The sequence below is a fragment of the Chiloscyllium punctatum genome, chromosome 3 (genome assembly GCF_047496795.1).
Source record: "Chiloscyllium punctatum isolate Juve2018m chromosome 3, sChiPun1.3, whole genome shotgun sequence".
Lineage (NCBI taxonomy): Eukaryota > Metazoa > Chordata > Chondrichthyes > Orectolobiformes > Hemiscylliidae > Chiloscyllium > Chiloscyllium punctatum.
Window position 1 is genome coordinate 153,450,962 of NC_092741.1, and position 16,496 is coordinate 153,467,457.

General features: G+C 40.5%; 1 protein-coding gene across 1 annotated transcript; it reads right to left on the reverse strand.

Annotated features, from left to right (window-relative positions):
* Nucleotides 1-226: 226 nt before the first annotated feature.
* Nucleotides 227-15,214, reverse strand: LOC140455174 (uncharacterized). The gene is made up of 22 exons (XM_072549883.1): nucleotides 15,156-15,214; nucleotides 15,013-15,071; nucleotides 14,824-14,916; nucleotides 9,473-9,597; nucleotides 8,875-9,015; nucleotides 8,334-8,408; nucleotides 6,146-6,313; nucleotides 5,943-6,039; nucleotides 5,416-5,633; nucleotides 3,769-3,922; nucleotides 2,680-2,894; nucleotides 2,495-2,609; nucleotides 2,205-2,410; nucleotides 2,013-2,130; nucleotides 1,756-1,922; nucleotides 1,579-1,658; nucleotides 1,361-1,488; nucleotides 997-1,186; nucleotides 775-913; nucleotides 594-687; nucleotides 414-515; nucleotides 227-338 (listed from the first exon to the last, which is right to left on the reverse strand). Exons 1-22 carry the CDS (start codon nucleotides 15,176-15,178, stop codon nucleotides 235-237), a joined length of 2,811 nt encoding a protein of 936 aa, XP_072405984.1. The 5' UTR covers nucleotides 15,179-15,214; the 3' UTR covers nucleotides 227-234.
* Nucleotides 15,215-16,496: the final 1,282 nt, after the last annotated feature.

Below are 16,496 nucleotides of genomic sequence, written 5' to 3' on the forward strand. Positions count from 1 at the left end.
AGATGCTCAAAAAAGTCAAAACAAAAAGCAGCATGGTACATGAAAAGCACAGCCAGTCAGCATTTTAGAAGCAAGAGTGTCAATGTTTTGGGCATAAACCTGAAGGGTTTATGCCTGACATGTCAACTCATTCCTGATGCTGCCTGACCTGCTGTACTTATAGCCAAGTGTACACTGATTTGATATTAAAGACAAAAATCCAATTTGAATTTGTTATTAGCTTTTAGTTAAAGATCACCAAGCTCCATGGTTTCTGTAGCCAAATATGAACACAGTAAAAGCAATCACTGCTGAGCCTCCAAGCAGCAGCACCTGCCAATGGGACTGGTCTTGCATATCTAAAAAAAGAAAGAGGTTTCAGCATCACAGATTAAGAACAAAGTTCCCTTTAAGCTGTTCAAGTGATTTTTCACCTTGCTCCATCTGGTTCTCTCCTGTAGGGAATTCTGTAGAAATCAGAACAGCCCCTGATGACACATATCCCTGCACATGGTGGGTTCTGTCAGCACTTCGCCCTGTAGTAATTACACAGCTGGTCAGTACAGGATTACAGGCAAACAGCACAGGTTTGGTGCCCCATCTTCAAGCATTACCTATTCGTTGTTTCCTTGGTACACATTGACCTGGACACAGGAATCTATTTACTGGATCCTTCCTGCACAAGGCTACACTGCAATGGAAATACACCTGGGGAGACAGAAAAAAGGAGGAAGGAGATAACAATAGCTGAATACAAACATACTGCTAAAAAACCACTATTGGACCAATCCTCACCTGTTCCTCAGTATAATTGCCCAAGGTGAAAGTAAACATCTGGACTTCAAACCTTTTGAAGTGAGCAGGATATTGAACCCTCTCACTCTCAGCTACTGGGTGGAAGGTGGTTCTATACAAGTCCGCTTTGTTCTCACAGCTGTAAAACAAAGATAGTCACTTGCCACCCAAAGGCAGATGTCAATACTGTTCCACCTTTACAAAGCAGCAGCTCCTACTTGCCTGTGGATAATTAGAGGCCACTGTGGAATGCTGCGTCTGTCCGGTGACGCAGTCGCCCAACAGTCTTGCAGGAACAATTCAATTTGTGGATCTTCATTGTGTAGCAGTTGCACTTCAACATAGACAGGATCAGTCAGATACTTCACGACTGGATAGTCACCTTCCTCATACAGGGCAGAATAGGACACATCTGCAAACCAACATCCAACAAAGCAGAGAGGTCCAATAAAATTAGGGGTGGAAAGGAAAAAATCCTCATTCCAATTCTTAATTAAAAATAGCTGCAATCAAGTCAGATGGGATCTCAAAATGTATCCCTCTGACGGAAGTGTTAAATATCAAGCTACTGTAGGTGCTGATTTACCTTTGGCAAGTTGCATCATCAAGACGAGAGGTCCATATCCAGGTACAACAGTTGGCCGAGGATTCACTTGGTGTTCAAACTGAAGATGCAGAGTGTCATTTACATGGTAATGACAGGATACCGCAAGCCTAGGTACATAGATGGTCACTTCGTATTTCCATATGCTCACAGAAGGGAAAGCAAAACATTAAAATCAAGCTCTTGCTCCAGAATCTTACCGATACAGCGGATCACTAGCTGGTGCTGATTTTTTGAAGAAAGCCACTTCATTCTCATAGATCATGTAGTCCTCCTCAAACTACCACAGGAAACACAATTAGTCCATTGTGAGATCATGTTTAACATGAATTGTCCCAGAGGCAGTTTAGTTTCAATAGAAGCCAGTTGTTGCTTACCCTTCTACTCGTTCCACATGTATTTGCAGAAAAATCAAATGTGACCTTGAAGGCACTCCTCTCCTTTGGTCTACAGGTTTTATCTTTCAGCATCATTTTCCCATCCACTCCCAATAATGCTTCCAGCTTCAGAACAGTGATGACAATTCTTCCACTTGGGAAACATGCTATATTAAGGCAAAAGAAAAAAAACGTTATAGTGATGCCAAGACTAAGCAAGGAGGTGATGCTTACAGCAAGCGAAGTCAGGAACTTACTTATCAAGTCACTTATTGAAAAGCTGCAAGAAACAGAAAAGTTGACCAGAACTTCCAGGGTTTCATTATCCCGGAATTTGAACTCAAACCTGTTGTGAAGACCTTGCTCATTTATTGCCTGGAATGAAGCCACAATTAGTTGGGATCCACACAAACTAAGACAAATGGAGATTTGAGTTAAATAGTTACTACCTCATGAACAACTTCAGCTGCATCACGGGGAATGGTTATTACTGAGTGTGTACCATTCTCTGTCAGGTGATAACCTCTCTGTGCAGCAGAGTCAGGGGTGAGCTGCACGTTTCCAATGAAAGGAATCCAGTACCGATCTGACGTTCCATGTGTCACCATCAAGGTCATGTTCTCTTCATCACAAAAGCCATCCGCCACAGGAAGTACTAGCAAAAGGCACATTTCATATTACTTCAAAAAGCATTTTCATGGATCAGTTTGCAGTCTACAGCAGGGCAAAAACCACCTACCTATTGTGTGCTGATGTATTAAGTGAGCTGGATGTGTGAATGTTAGATTTTCTGGAACCACAGTCATCGTGTAGATGACATCAAGGGTATATTGTTCAACGCCGTCACCTATATACTGGAAGGAGGAAGCCACAAGTCAGCACCATCTCCCAATGTGGAAGCCATTCACCCAGACATCCCATTACCTTTCTGTCTACAACTGGTGACTCCATGGGAACTTCCAGGATGAAGATTCTATTTAAGGTGGTCTCATTTGGGTTAGTCCCAGTGTACACATTAAATATCAGGGTTTCTTCATCCACAGGGAAGGACCGTGTGCCCAGAGTGAGCTTAGTAAGTTCTACATCCGGAAGGAAGTTGCCCAATGAGACATTGAATAGCCATTGCTCAGGAATGGTATCTGGAAGACATTTAAAAATTACAATTCTACATACTGTAAAAACCACCACCGTTGGATAGACAGGCTACTTGTCTTTGCCAGAATTTACAACAGTTAGATGGAATTTTCTTTTTGGGGTCTGAAAATTAAAAAAGGCATTTAAGTGGTCTTTCGATATGTGATAATGGAATTGTGTAGTAGGCTTTAGATTTGTTGCACTGACATGTGAAACCAGTAACAGCCAAAGGGCCTGTGCTGATATATGATCTAATTCTATTGAACTAGCTGAACATTAGATCAGTGCAAGCATACAGGTTTCATTTCAGCTGAACATTGAGATTAGCAACAATTGGAAGGATGGACTGTTAACAGTTCAGATCAGTTACTTCAACACTTCAGCCACCATTTATGAACTGCCATGTTTGTTTATCCCTACATACCTAACTTAATCTAGGTGGAGAATTTGCTAGTAGCAAGTGATTCAAGGATATTTAAAGACAGAAAAACCAGATGTGTTTGTGACAAAAAAATTGTCGTGATTAGACATTAATTCAGCTAAAGATCCATTCCTGGCCTAAACATTTAAGCAACCAAGAGGCTTCTTTACTAGCCTCACCAACTAAATGATCCTTCCAAAATTACAAAAGATGGACTGGTGCAAGGGAACAGTATTCCTCCCAGGTTAAGTACATTGATTGGAACACCCTTTGAATCTCAGGATTCATGATTTGATAGTACTTCTGCCACTTAGCCTACAGTGGATCAAGGCACCAACCCATCACTTTAATATTTGATCTTCATTACATGACCATTTACATATGAAGGCCATGTTTACATTTTTAAAAGATAGAACCTGCCATTTGATCAATTGTTCCCTTCTTACACAAGTACATACCATCAATGAGAACCAAGGGCTGAGGTATAAAGGGTGTAGTAACTGGGTGGATCACGTTGATTTTATTCAGTCCCCATGCTTCATCTTTCCACAGGTGCTCCAAGAACAAATTGATGCTGTACTTTATACCATACTGTCCATCCACCACATGGCTCTAAAAGCAGATGTTTAATTTAAAAACAGACCAACATTAAGTTATTTCCACCCTGCCTCCCCACATAGTTGTTCAGATGGATTGAAATGGTCAGTAGTCTAAGGCACTGGGTTAAGGTTTCAGTCTCTATGTAAGCTGGAGTGTGAATCCTACCACCATGTGTGCTGAGAGCCTGTGAAGGATCTATGTTTCAATTTTGTAAATTTCAGGTCACTCCCACCCTTCAAATGTCCAAGTGAAAACAAACCAAAGTTTGTCCAAGCTCTTCCCATAGCTAATATGTTCCAAACCAAGCCACATTCTGGTAATGTGTTGTTTCTACACAAATATCCACATACTTCTAGTATTGTCTGGAACTGTACTTAATTTTCCAAGTGTGACTTGATTAAAGTTTATACAGCTGCAATGACTTGCCTATTTTTATGCAGTCCCAAACAATACTTTCATGATCACCTCATCCACTTGAGCCAACATGCCTAGACTTCTGTATATTGATGCTGAGAGTTTTCCCTCCTGCATTAGATCTTTCAAAATGCATTGCCTGTAGTCCAGAGGAGTCTTCATGTGCCAAGTCCTGTTGTATCCTAGTGTATTCTACAGCAGCCCTCACTACCTACAGATCCCCCAGTCTTTTGGGTACAATCTTACCCAAGAGCCTACCTACATTCTTAAATTCATTCAAAACAGGGTTCTCACCACTGATCCCTGTGGAACATTACTCCTGGTTTAGAAAAAAAAAGACACTTGACAACAGTAGTTCTGTATCCATTTTTCTAACTTAGCACATTCTAGCAAGGTAAGCTATTAGAAAAAAAGTCACATGGGGTCCATGTAGATGTTTACTACCCTGCCCTCAAATCAGAGGGCTCAACTCCACTTTGAGGCAACATTCCCCACACAAGGCTATCTAGTCAAAGTTCATTCTTCCCACTGAAGTATGGGAAAATGCAAGAATCTTCAGTTAAAAATTTCCCTCCTACCTGACAAGGCTCAGACTTAGTGCCCAAATTATCTCTGTTGCCCTTGAAAATAGGCTGGCTATTCCAGTGCTCTGGGATCTCTGGAGGAAAGAGGGAAGGTTTTATTCAAGACCCTCCTCCAACATTCTGGAAGAGATGATCAGTTCCTGAGGATTTACCTACCTTAATATGGACATGCCCCAGAATATAACTGAAGCTCATCTGCCATGTGGTGTTCCTCTAATGTGCATTAGAGGAAGTTCTAAAATTAAGAACATCAGTCCTAAAGATTGATAATATTTAAAAAGGGTTCATAAAAAGCCAAACATGACAGGGACTGGATGACTGAAACTCTTGATTAGAATGTAAACACTTCCCTGAAAGATTGCATTCCAACTTTGTCTATCATGTATGGCTTTTATGATTCAATTTGAGATTTAAACTAGGTGGCATGATAGCTTAAGATTGCAATGCATCTTAAATAGAAGATTGCATAGACATTATTTGATGCTACACCAAGCCAATTTTCTCAACCTTGTAATATCCATCCTGTGCTCCAATGGGGACCCTTATAGCAAGGGCTGTATCATTCTTATCAATGGTATAGTTTCTTTCTCCCATTGTTGTGGAATTCAACTTGATCCCATTTACTCCCATGGAGGTGTTGTCCTGATGAACTGCACTGGTGACAAGTGGAGTGAAGATTCTTGGTACTGTCCAGATGATTAGGTCATCAGTGAATGAAGTACCATCTAGAGGAAAAAAAAGGGAAGAAAGTAACATTTGATTTGATTAATCAGTTTTAATTATGACCAACCTGAGATTGCAAGTAGAATGTTGGGGGGGGGGGGGGGGGGGGGGGGGGGAAGAAAAGAAACCCAAGTACCATATTTGACAGTTGCAGAAAAGGGTTAGCTAGCAAAACTGGGGGGAAAAAAAAAGTCTCAGATGAACAGATTTGCTTCATTAATTTATTATTCAATGTCAGATGGTTTAACATTTACCCATTAGAAGGTATGAGAAGCCATCCTATAGTGAAGTTGAAACATTGGATTTCTTACCAAGAGGACAAGCCACTGCAGTGTCAATTAGCAGAGCCATCCAATGCTCTTTGTAGAAGGTAGTTGATCGGATTACAGTCAAAGGAATTCCATGGACCTAATTAGAAGTGACTAGTTTACACATCAAGCAATATTCAAATATAGCTTGAATGTTTCAGTTATAAAAAATTTAACACCATGAGGAAATTAAATAGTGAACTCACCAAAATTGTTTGAGCCTTATTAGTATGATATGGAGCACGAAGCAGTATACGACTCACTGTCATATGGATTCCATAGTTCATTTGACGTGCTTCTTTCACAGTCATAATCCGGCTGTCACCAGGAGTGTGAAATACCACTTGCCATATTCCACTTTCTGCACTACTTGCCTAGAACAGTAAAAAAAACAATGAAAATTCCATGAAACCATTGCAAAAAGTTGGACAAGTAATTCCACTCATGGTGCATCTATGCTCGAGCACTGGAACAGAAGGAAGAGATTGGTTCCTTTGTTTGTACACTTGTACAGGCTGCTCCTCCTACCTCACCACCCTAAGCGGAGTGGTGGAAAGTCCATGTACTTAGTTGCTACCTCAACTTAATGCTTTAAGAATGGATCCAGTTTTTAAATAAAAAAAAAAAAAATTGGATAAAGTTTAGCACTACAAAAACCTCACTAAAAAAATCTGAGCTTGCAAGTTTGGTGAAAACCCTGTGCAGTTGTACTGGTTAGGGCCTTCCACTTAAAATTGATATCATGTACTTTTTTCAACTATTGGAAATGTAAATTCTTAATTTTGAAGACATTAAAAGATTTAGTAAAAAAAAAGTTCCTTGGAGGAAAGGGTTTTAAACAAGATCATTTAGAAATAGAGGAAACCTAAATGCACCTTTACACAAATTTTCTGCAGAGTAACAGGACTGTCAGTAACCATGGCATAATAAGCAATTGAAAACCTCATCTCAGTCACTTAAGAAGCTCTGAAAGCAGAATATGAGGAAGGGACTTTTGCACTGGAGGATTTCTTGGGATCAGTCCCAAAGAATGGTAAAACTGCTACAGCAGAAAGAACCTTTGAAGGGAATTTGAAAAATGGCATAACATGTCAAATGGAACACTTATCACATGATTTGAATAAGTAAAAAATATACCTTTAATACACAAAAGCATCAGTCAGTGGTACTGAATGGATAACGTCTGAAACCTGGTACTATGAGAACACATGATCTATTAGCTTGTGATCACTAATGATTTTGACAATCGCTAGAATTAAGTTAGATTGAAGGCTTTTACCTTCAGCCTTCGTGTCATCGCATTTCTATTTTAATGTTGTTCAATGACACAGCTGCGATAGGCTTCCTTCAGTATTAATATGATTCCATTATCTTTTTGTTTCTTAATCTTTTAAGATGCCAAAGCATCTCACTTGTTTAAGCTTGCTCCATAAATTTAGGCCATCCACAACAGCTTCTACAGTTTACTAAGTAATGCAGAATGCCTTCTCCCTCCCATACTGCTTTGGAGAAAACATTTCTGTTACTATCTTTTGGATAGTTGTCTTTGGGATTAGATTCTTGTCACAGTAAGACTTTTCTCCATTTTATCCCTCTAATGCACTGAACTGTTTACCCCCACAACACCAACACCCCCACGCCACCCCCCCCAAAAAAAACACCCAAAATACATATACCGAAATTCCTTAGAGAATTCAATATATTGAGTTAGGGAAAAAGGACAGAGTCCAAATATAAAAACTCAAAAATGCTTGAAGTTGACTTGACATCAAGGTTCAATGATATCAAAAGTAAACTAATGTTTGTCAAATATGAAAAATTTGCACCAATATTGGAGTACTTTTCTTGTTCTCTTTGAGAAGTCCACACCAAAAAAAAAAAGACCATACTTACCTTTCTCCATTACAGACATTATGTTGCACAGCACCAGTTTGTATAAAGGCAAGGAAGCAGGCCTCAAGGCATGAACTTCTGTACTAGATTTGAATATACACCATTCACCAGCCACTAAACTAAAGTCTGTAGTAGTGATCTGTTCAGAACCAGGAGGTATGGCAAATTCCAGCTTTCCTTAGTTTGTAGTTAGTTAATTTATATTCTCATTTTAGCAAGTTATGTAATTAACTATTGAATCATGGGGGGGGGGGGGGTAGCATCAAATGTCAGATCCTAACAAGATCATCAACTCATTAGAACATCAATTCCCTCCATTTGGAGATTTCAGCATTCTGTATATAGTTCACAGGGACAGTTAAAGGAGTTCATTAAGATGGGAGGCTAAAATATAGACTCAAGTGTCCAAACATGGTCAAACTATAGAAAGTATGATTTTCAGCACTAAGCACAATTCATTTATTTAGAAGAGCTAAAATTTCTTTTTAAAAGAACACTTACTTCTGGAAATACTAAAGCCCAATCTTCAGCATCTTGGGCATAGTCTATATCTGGTATATTTCTTTGTACAGACACCTGTATGGAATTGAAAAATAATTACTGCATTTCTGTAGCTAACAGTACAGATGCAAGTCACATGTCAAGATTGTGGCAAAGAGCACAACACACTAGACCATAAGCTAAAATGTAAAAGTTTGGCACAGATGAAGTAGTCAGATAGGAACATGCTGTCTGAAAAAACACTATCCAGAATGCACAGGTGAATTCTTTTGGAGTGAGTTTCTACACACGCACACCTTGTTGGTTCTTAACCGGAGTAACTATTTGGCCTTTGTTTGGAACCAAAACATCAATCCTTGATGAAAATTAAGGCAGAATAGCCTAAAAGATTGTTCTCTATAGTCTTAAAGAGAATTAAAACACATTTACATCTAAAATATTTAAAGAGTATAGTATTGAGTGACTAGGATTAAAAAAAGTCCATTGCACCATATTTCTTACATTCTCAGTCTGGACAGCTACATTCAATGCTGTTTTTTACCTGCATGTAGTTTTCTTCACAAAAGATTTCCCTTGCAGCCCATGGTGAATACATACACGATAGAGTTTGGATATATGTTGAAGCTTCCACATCAGTTCCAGATAGTTTTATTTGGATAACAAGACTGAACTGTTCATCATTCTGCAAAAAAATTTAAGATGCAGTACCTAAGATCGAAACATCTGGTCACAATACAAGAAAATCCAAAATTGATCACTCATTAGAAAAATCTAATTCTGGAATAGCTTCATATTATGCACTTCCACTCATATCCCCATGTGGTAAGCTTGAAGGCTAGAGTCCTTTAGGGATGTAGCATATTGAACTTATCTGAAACCAACAATGAGCCCAGATCTCCATTAGTTATCCCCCTCACTCACCCATCCCCATTTTTGCTGTTTGAAGGAAGGTCTCTTGAAACAGAAAAAATTAAAAAAAAATTGGTGTTTATACAAGCATCAGTAACCTGCACTTGCCTTTGTCCTGAAAAGGAATATTGATACATTAACAGAAGCAATATTTGCATCTCACTGATAGTGGCCAAGACAAAAATTCACATTTGAAACTGTACCTCCATACTGGAAGTAGAAGTACTTACCAAATTGTGGACATAACAGCTGAGGACAGAGGCACGAAATTCAATATTCTGGTGATTCACTGCAATTGTATAACCACACTGGGATGCAAACCTTGGTGTGATAGGAAAAATATTGCCAGACTGATCTGAGAAAGAAAAAAAAAAGAGATTAAGCTGAATTGCCTGTGGTGGACTCTTCTCTGCAAAGAGCATGATTTTTAAACAGTTTCCTGAGAATCCATGGAGTAGAAAGTGAGTGTTGTGTTAGAGGGATGGAAAATGGAAAGAAACAAGAACCCTTTTGGAACACAAAAAGGCTGACAAATGACAAAATGAACTGATCGATGGATAGTGGGCAAATTTTTGTCTACTTTAAAGTTGCATTGAGGAAGGACAAGAGTCTAAATTTAGGATTTTAAGAACTCAAGTTACGGGAAGGAAGCTCAGCCTTGTGTTAAGGACATCTGTAGATGCTCCTGCATGTTTGGATGAGCTGATCTGCAGGAATCACTGGTTTGATCAGCTCAAGCACTGGGTTGTTCAGGCTTTGAACATTAGTTGGAGACATCATATAACATCTGCAAAGCAGAGAGTTGCATGGATAGCACAATTTAAAAAAAAAAGTGGTCAGCCTGCAACTAAGGGAGGCAATGTCAGGGAAGGATTAGATGACCAGAGGAAGAAAAGCAGACAGTTAGGAAAAACCCCAGAATGCATCTAACTGAAGATGAGTTTGTGCCATAAAACAGCAAGAGTTATGGTCTCTTCTGGGAAGTGCAGTCAGCACCAACCTGAGCAGATGGTAAGAACTAACATGGAAGACTGTTAGCTGCTTCTGTAACTGCAGACAAGCTGCCACTGATTGCAGCATGTTGGTACCATGTGAACAACCACCCCCCAATGATTAGAAAGGAGGTCCTGCATCAAGAATTTGGGGAGGTAGACAACATTGAAAAATCAGCATCCTCATAGTCCAAGATTGCTTTCTAGCTAGCACTCCAAAAAAGGTAGGCATCAGATGGGTGTGTAGCTTGAGTCAGTGTAGGACCAAGGGCTTTGGTTCCAGGATCACTGGGTTTGTTTAGAGAATGGTTGGCTTTGGGCAAGTCTAATGGGTTGTACTGAAGCAATTCAGTGAACATCTTTACAGGGAGTGACTGTTCATGCTATTTGCTAGAGGTTGAACTTTAATGGGTATATGAAGATTGCAGGGCACTAGTTTAAGGGGAAGAAGTTTCCCTCAAATTTGTTTCCCCAAAGGCTAAAGTATAGAGTAGGGGATAACTGGAAGTGAAACCCAAGCAATGAATTAGTTGGAGCCAGAGGACTTTGTAACAATTTAAAGTTACATTTAAGTCAGTGGTCATTGGTTTCTTCACCAATTACTTTGCAGAGAAGGAGACTGTGATACATGGTGAACACAGCACAATGGAGAGTGTATTAATTGGTTTAGAGGGCCTAGATGAGCTATACCCCAGGGTGCTGTGGAAAGCAAGGGAGGAGAGAGTGTGCAAGGGCCTGAATTTTTAAATCTTTTGGTCACAGGTGTGTTAGAGGACTGAAGGCCAGCTAGTGGCCTGAAATTATTCAATGATGACAGTATGGACAGATCAGGGAACCTTAGCCCAGTGTCAACATTCCCTATTGGTGGGAAAAGATTGCAAAAAAACACAGGCAAGAGTTAAATCAAAAACAGTCAGCATGACTATCATAAGATCGTGGCAGACAGGTTAAGTTGTACAGGTGACAAAGATGGATCAATGAGGGTAGTGCAGTTGATGCAGTCTATATCAACTTGATTTTTTTTTGACAAGGTCTTGCAGACTACCAGCCAAGTTAGTCAGAATCAGGGCAGCTAGGATCCAAAACTGGCTTAGAAACAGGCCGAGACCACAATATTCAGAAAGTGAACGTGACTAGAAACTAGTGTCCTGTAACACTCCACAGTGCTTGATTGCTGTTTGTGCATATCAGGCTTGGTCAGTATGTTTGCAGTCTAGTTTTGTATCTGGTTCAACCAAGGTTGGATTAGCAGGCTAAGTGTTAAGAAGGTACATTTCTAATTCTGGAATTCACTTACAGGAGGTTGGCACTGTCTATTTCCCATCCCTAATTGCCCTTGAAGGTGGTGAGCTGCCTGAAATCATTGCAGTCCACATGCTGTAGGTAGAGTCCAATGCAGTTACAGCATTATAGTGATATTAAGTCAGGATGATCAGTGGCTTGGAGCAGAACTCAGGTGATACTCCCATGCTACTGCTATTCAGCATGTATTCAGAAAGCAAGCAATTCAGCTGGTATGGGAACCCAAGATGCCTCACCATTGCCAGTGTTTATATGCAAAAATTTAAAAACTCAATATACATCATTGAAGGTGGGAAAATCAAATCTGACTGATCAGCCAAGCTCCCTCTTGGCTAGGATAAGCTTCAGTCTGTTATCAAGCTAAAGATTGTTAATTCATGCAGTGCTAGTTAAGTCATAACTAGCATGTTCTGTACCCAACAGAATTTTGGTTCAAGTTTATCAAGCTAGTCTGTATTGTCAGAAGTTAATCCATGGCTAAAGCTTCCTGTTGTGATGTTGTAAATCCATGATTACTCATCCGAATGAGTAATGACCACCTGAGAGCAGCTATCCCATCTAGCGATCAATAAACTACAGCCTAGAATGATTTTTCCAATGGAGTAAGTCAACTCCAATGCCATTGTGGCTCATTCCATGATGGATGAGCACCACAGCTTAACAAGGATGTTTTTTTGATAGTGGCTACATCCAGTCAGCATACTGCTGTTCAAGTAGGCCTTGGAGTTCAGAAGGAAGTTATACTGAAGATAGACATTTGACCCTTCAAGCTCACTTACCATTTCACATCATCGAACATCCAACTGAGCTTCTCCTGCCTCCCATATTCTGATACTTTTAAACAAGTGGATCAATATTTTGGCTTCAACTATTTTGTGGTAGAGAAATTTCTCATCTTGGGCCAAGACTTCCTGACACAAGGTTGTCAACCTACATATGCACTACACACTCCACAGCCTTGGGTCTGATATTCAGTTGAGGGTTTTCTCAATACAAAGTTTTATTTCTCCAGGATCAGAGGAGTGCAGGGTAACTCAAAGCTGCCTATTGCTCAGAGAAATGCAAGTGCCTACGGATGTAGACAATCCCAATGTAGCTAGCTTCCCCAATTCACAAGACTACATTCTAGTCCCTTCACCTTCTCAAACTCCGTACAAAAGGTCAAGTTGCATTTTAACATATGACCAACACTACCCTTCAATTGTAACTGAAGTTTCATGGATTTTAACCTTAACTATCAAAATTTGAACTAAAAGCCAGAAACTCCATGCTCCCATATTCTGTTAAGTACATAGAATGATTCCTTTACTGTTCCTTGATCCTAATGCCATTACACTACCTGCAATGGTTTTTAAATTGGTCATCGTGCAAGTCATCCAAGACGAGTAAACACTTTCCAATAAATTGGATCTATGCTGCTCCACTAACATTGCAATAAGTTAGAGGTGCAATTTGGCTTTTGGATCAGCTAATTAACATCAGGGCCAGATGCATGCCACTTCATTGGTGTGGCTTTTCTGAGAAATAATTTTAAAAAGTTAAGTATGCAATCAACTCATTAGTCTGGGAAGTGCTCTCCAATCAAGATAATCCAGCTTCAACACAACTTCCAGTTCGGTTATGGACTATGAACTCCCATATTCTGATACTTTTAACAAGTGGATCAATTTCTAGTGAAAGAAAAAAATTGAGGGAAAAAAAATCACATTACAGATTAAAATAGCAGCATGTTGTCACATATTGACTTGTGATATAGAAGTAAGTTGGCTCTGAAAAAAAATTCTATTAAAAAACCAAAATCACTAAGCAGTGAGCTATCACTTTTGGAGAGGGGGAAATCAAGTGTTAATACTCCACAATACAAACAAGTGGCCAGTTTGATTTTTGCATTGGGAGATGTAGTGATCAGACATTACTACACAATTAATGATCATTTCTAGATTCAGAGATAAACAAGTCTACAAAACTTGTACTGGTAGCATTCAGAGATGTACAGGATGGAAACAGATCCTTTGGTCTAACTCATCCATGCCAATCAGATATTCTAGATTAGTCCTATTTGCCAGCATTTGGCCCGTACCCCTAAAACCTTTACTATTCATTTACCCATCCAGATGGCTTTGAAGATCTCAACTTATTCCATTTATGCATGAAAAGTTGCCCCTTTTGAATTTTCCCTCTTATGTTGAGCTTATACCCTCTAGTTTTGGACTGCACTAACCTGAGAAGATACATTTATTCACCCTGTGCCCCTCATGATTTTGTAAACATCCAAGATCACCACCTCAGCCTCCAACACTTCAGGGGAAGATGCCCCCAGCCTTTTGCAGCATCTCCCCTTAGCTTCACAACATCCTCCCTAAAAAGGAGATGAGAATGTAATTTCATATCCCAAAAAAAAAGTGACCTAACAGTGTCCTGTACAGCTCCAACATGGCCTAACTCCTATACCTCAATGCACTGACCAAAAAGAAAACAAACCTGTAAATTAGAGAAAAACTGGTCAGTAGCAGTTCAGACAAACTCCAAAAAACAGTCAAATCAAAAACCTTTATGTTACTTTCACCACTGTTTAAAATCAACATTTAAACTCAGTATCTGGATTAGTGGTGCTGGAAGAGCACAGCAGTTCAGGCAGCAACCAAGTAGCTTCTTGGATTTTGCCTGAACTGCTGTGCTCTTCCAGCACCACTAATCCAGAATCTGGTTTCCAGCATCTGCAGTCATTGTTTTTACCTTGATTTAAACTCAGTAGACTTCCAAAGACTATCCAAGGGAAATTCAAATTGCAACTTAGAGACAACCCAACTTTCAGAAGTACAAAGATAAACAGACAGTCCTTCACAGAATATTTACACACTATGAATCAAACCATAAGTAAAATCAAGATTCAATGGGAATACCAAGTTAGGCAAAAGCAAGATCAGAAAGAGCAGGGACTAATTCAAAACAGGTCTGACAATCTGGTCTCTATCCAGAGGAATCAGCAACTGAAAACCACCATGAAACATCTGAAAAAACCTTGTTACTTCTGCACTCCACTTTTTGGTTGATAGGTGAAAGTTTTGTTCGAAGCTTAATGCTTTAAGCATTTAAAGATTCAAGCATTAAGACTTTACAAGACTGTAAAAGCAACCAGTTATTTATAGGTGGAAGTGAAGTAAAAATAAAAGAGCAGGGAATTGTTTGCAGTCTCAGGAAGGTATACAACGGATGGGTCCATCAGACTAACATTGGGAGCAGAGATCTGTTACACACCGATTCCAAGGTAAAGCAGCAACACTCACCAACAATGCTAATCTGCCAGAACTTCCCGGCAAGAAAATCCTTATTCAGTCCAACCCAAAAGACACTGTCGCGGCATTCAGTCTTCAGCAAACCTACAATAATGGATTAAAAGAAAGTTCTTCAACATTAAAGACACCAGCTCAGAGTCAGAGCACAAAACAAACACTATCTTTGGACAGAACACTGACCTGGAGGGGCACTTTGCATCCAGACTTCAGGAGCTGTTGCAGACACCGATAATATCAAACTGTTAAAGAGAGGGAGAAGCAATTAGCAAAAACATGGGAGCGTCCATCCCGTTTCCAACTTTCTCCCCATCGCACAGACTCACCCAAAGAGCAGGATCGATGCCATGATCCACAATCTAGCCCCTGGCTGAGCAGTAACTGCTGTCCCAGCTCCCATTGTAATAGTGACAGAGAGGGGGAGGAGGCGCGCACCATTTAACCCGGGCCCCGGGTCACGCGCTCATCAGCAGCAGCCCCTCCCCCTCCCCCACACCTGTCCCTCCCCCTCCCCCACACCTGTCCCTCCCATCCCCCTCCCCCACACCTGTCCCTCCTCCACACCTACCACTCCCCTCCCCTCTGCACACCTGTCCCTCCCCCTCCCCACACCTGTCCCTCTCATCCCCCTCCCCTCTGCACACCTGTCCCTCCTCCACACCTACCATCCCCCTCCCCTCTGCACACCTGTCCCTCCTCCACACCTACCATTCCCCTCCCCTCTGCACACCTGTCCCTCCCCCTCCCCACACCTACCCCACCCACACGTGCTCAAGCTGACCTTCCCCCAATCACACCTGCCCCGGGTGACACCCCCACCCCCATCCAGTCATGCTCCCTATTCTCCAGCCCCCCCATCCAGGGGTCTTGTGACATTACCCAGTCCAGGTCAACCACCTCCCAGAAACACACTACTCCAATCTCATCTTCAACATATATACCAGATTTTCCTAGCTATGGACAGTTCAGGTTAAGGGTTACTAGACAAGTAACTAACTCTGCTTTCTTCCCACAGATGCTGCCAGATCTGCTGAGTTTTTGCAGCAATTTCTGTTTTTGTTACAGATATTCAACATCTGCAGATCAGTGTTGTTCCACTGCTGTGCTCCTGAGTGATATTCAGACTTTGAGGTAAGAGGTTCTATTTTCATAGGAATGAACTTTCCATATTGACATCAGTTTTAGTTTTCTAAGCAAATATTTGTACATGCAGCATCAATGCAGTTTTTGGAGGCTTCTGTGCATATGCAATAATTCAATTTATAGAATTAATATCACATATTGAAAATAGATATGAATATGTAGGGTGGTACAGTGGCTCAGTAGTTAGCACTGCTGCCCTGCAGTGCTAGATATCTTGGTTCAGTTCCAACCTTAGGCGGCTGTCTGTGAAGTTTGCACGTTCTCCCTGTATCTGTGTGAGTTTTCTCTGGATGCTTCAGTTTCCTTTTGCAATCCAAAGTTGTGCAGGTTAGGTGGTTTGACTATGGGAAGTGTAGGGTTACTAGGATGGGATGCTCTTTGGAGGGCTGTGTGGACTCAATGGGCCGAATGGCCTAATTCCACGGTGTAGGGATTCTATGATTATATACCTATCTCATTAGTTGGAGTGTTATCACTTAAATTCATTGATATTGGATTGGATACTGATTTAAGCTGAAGTTCAT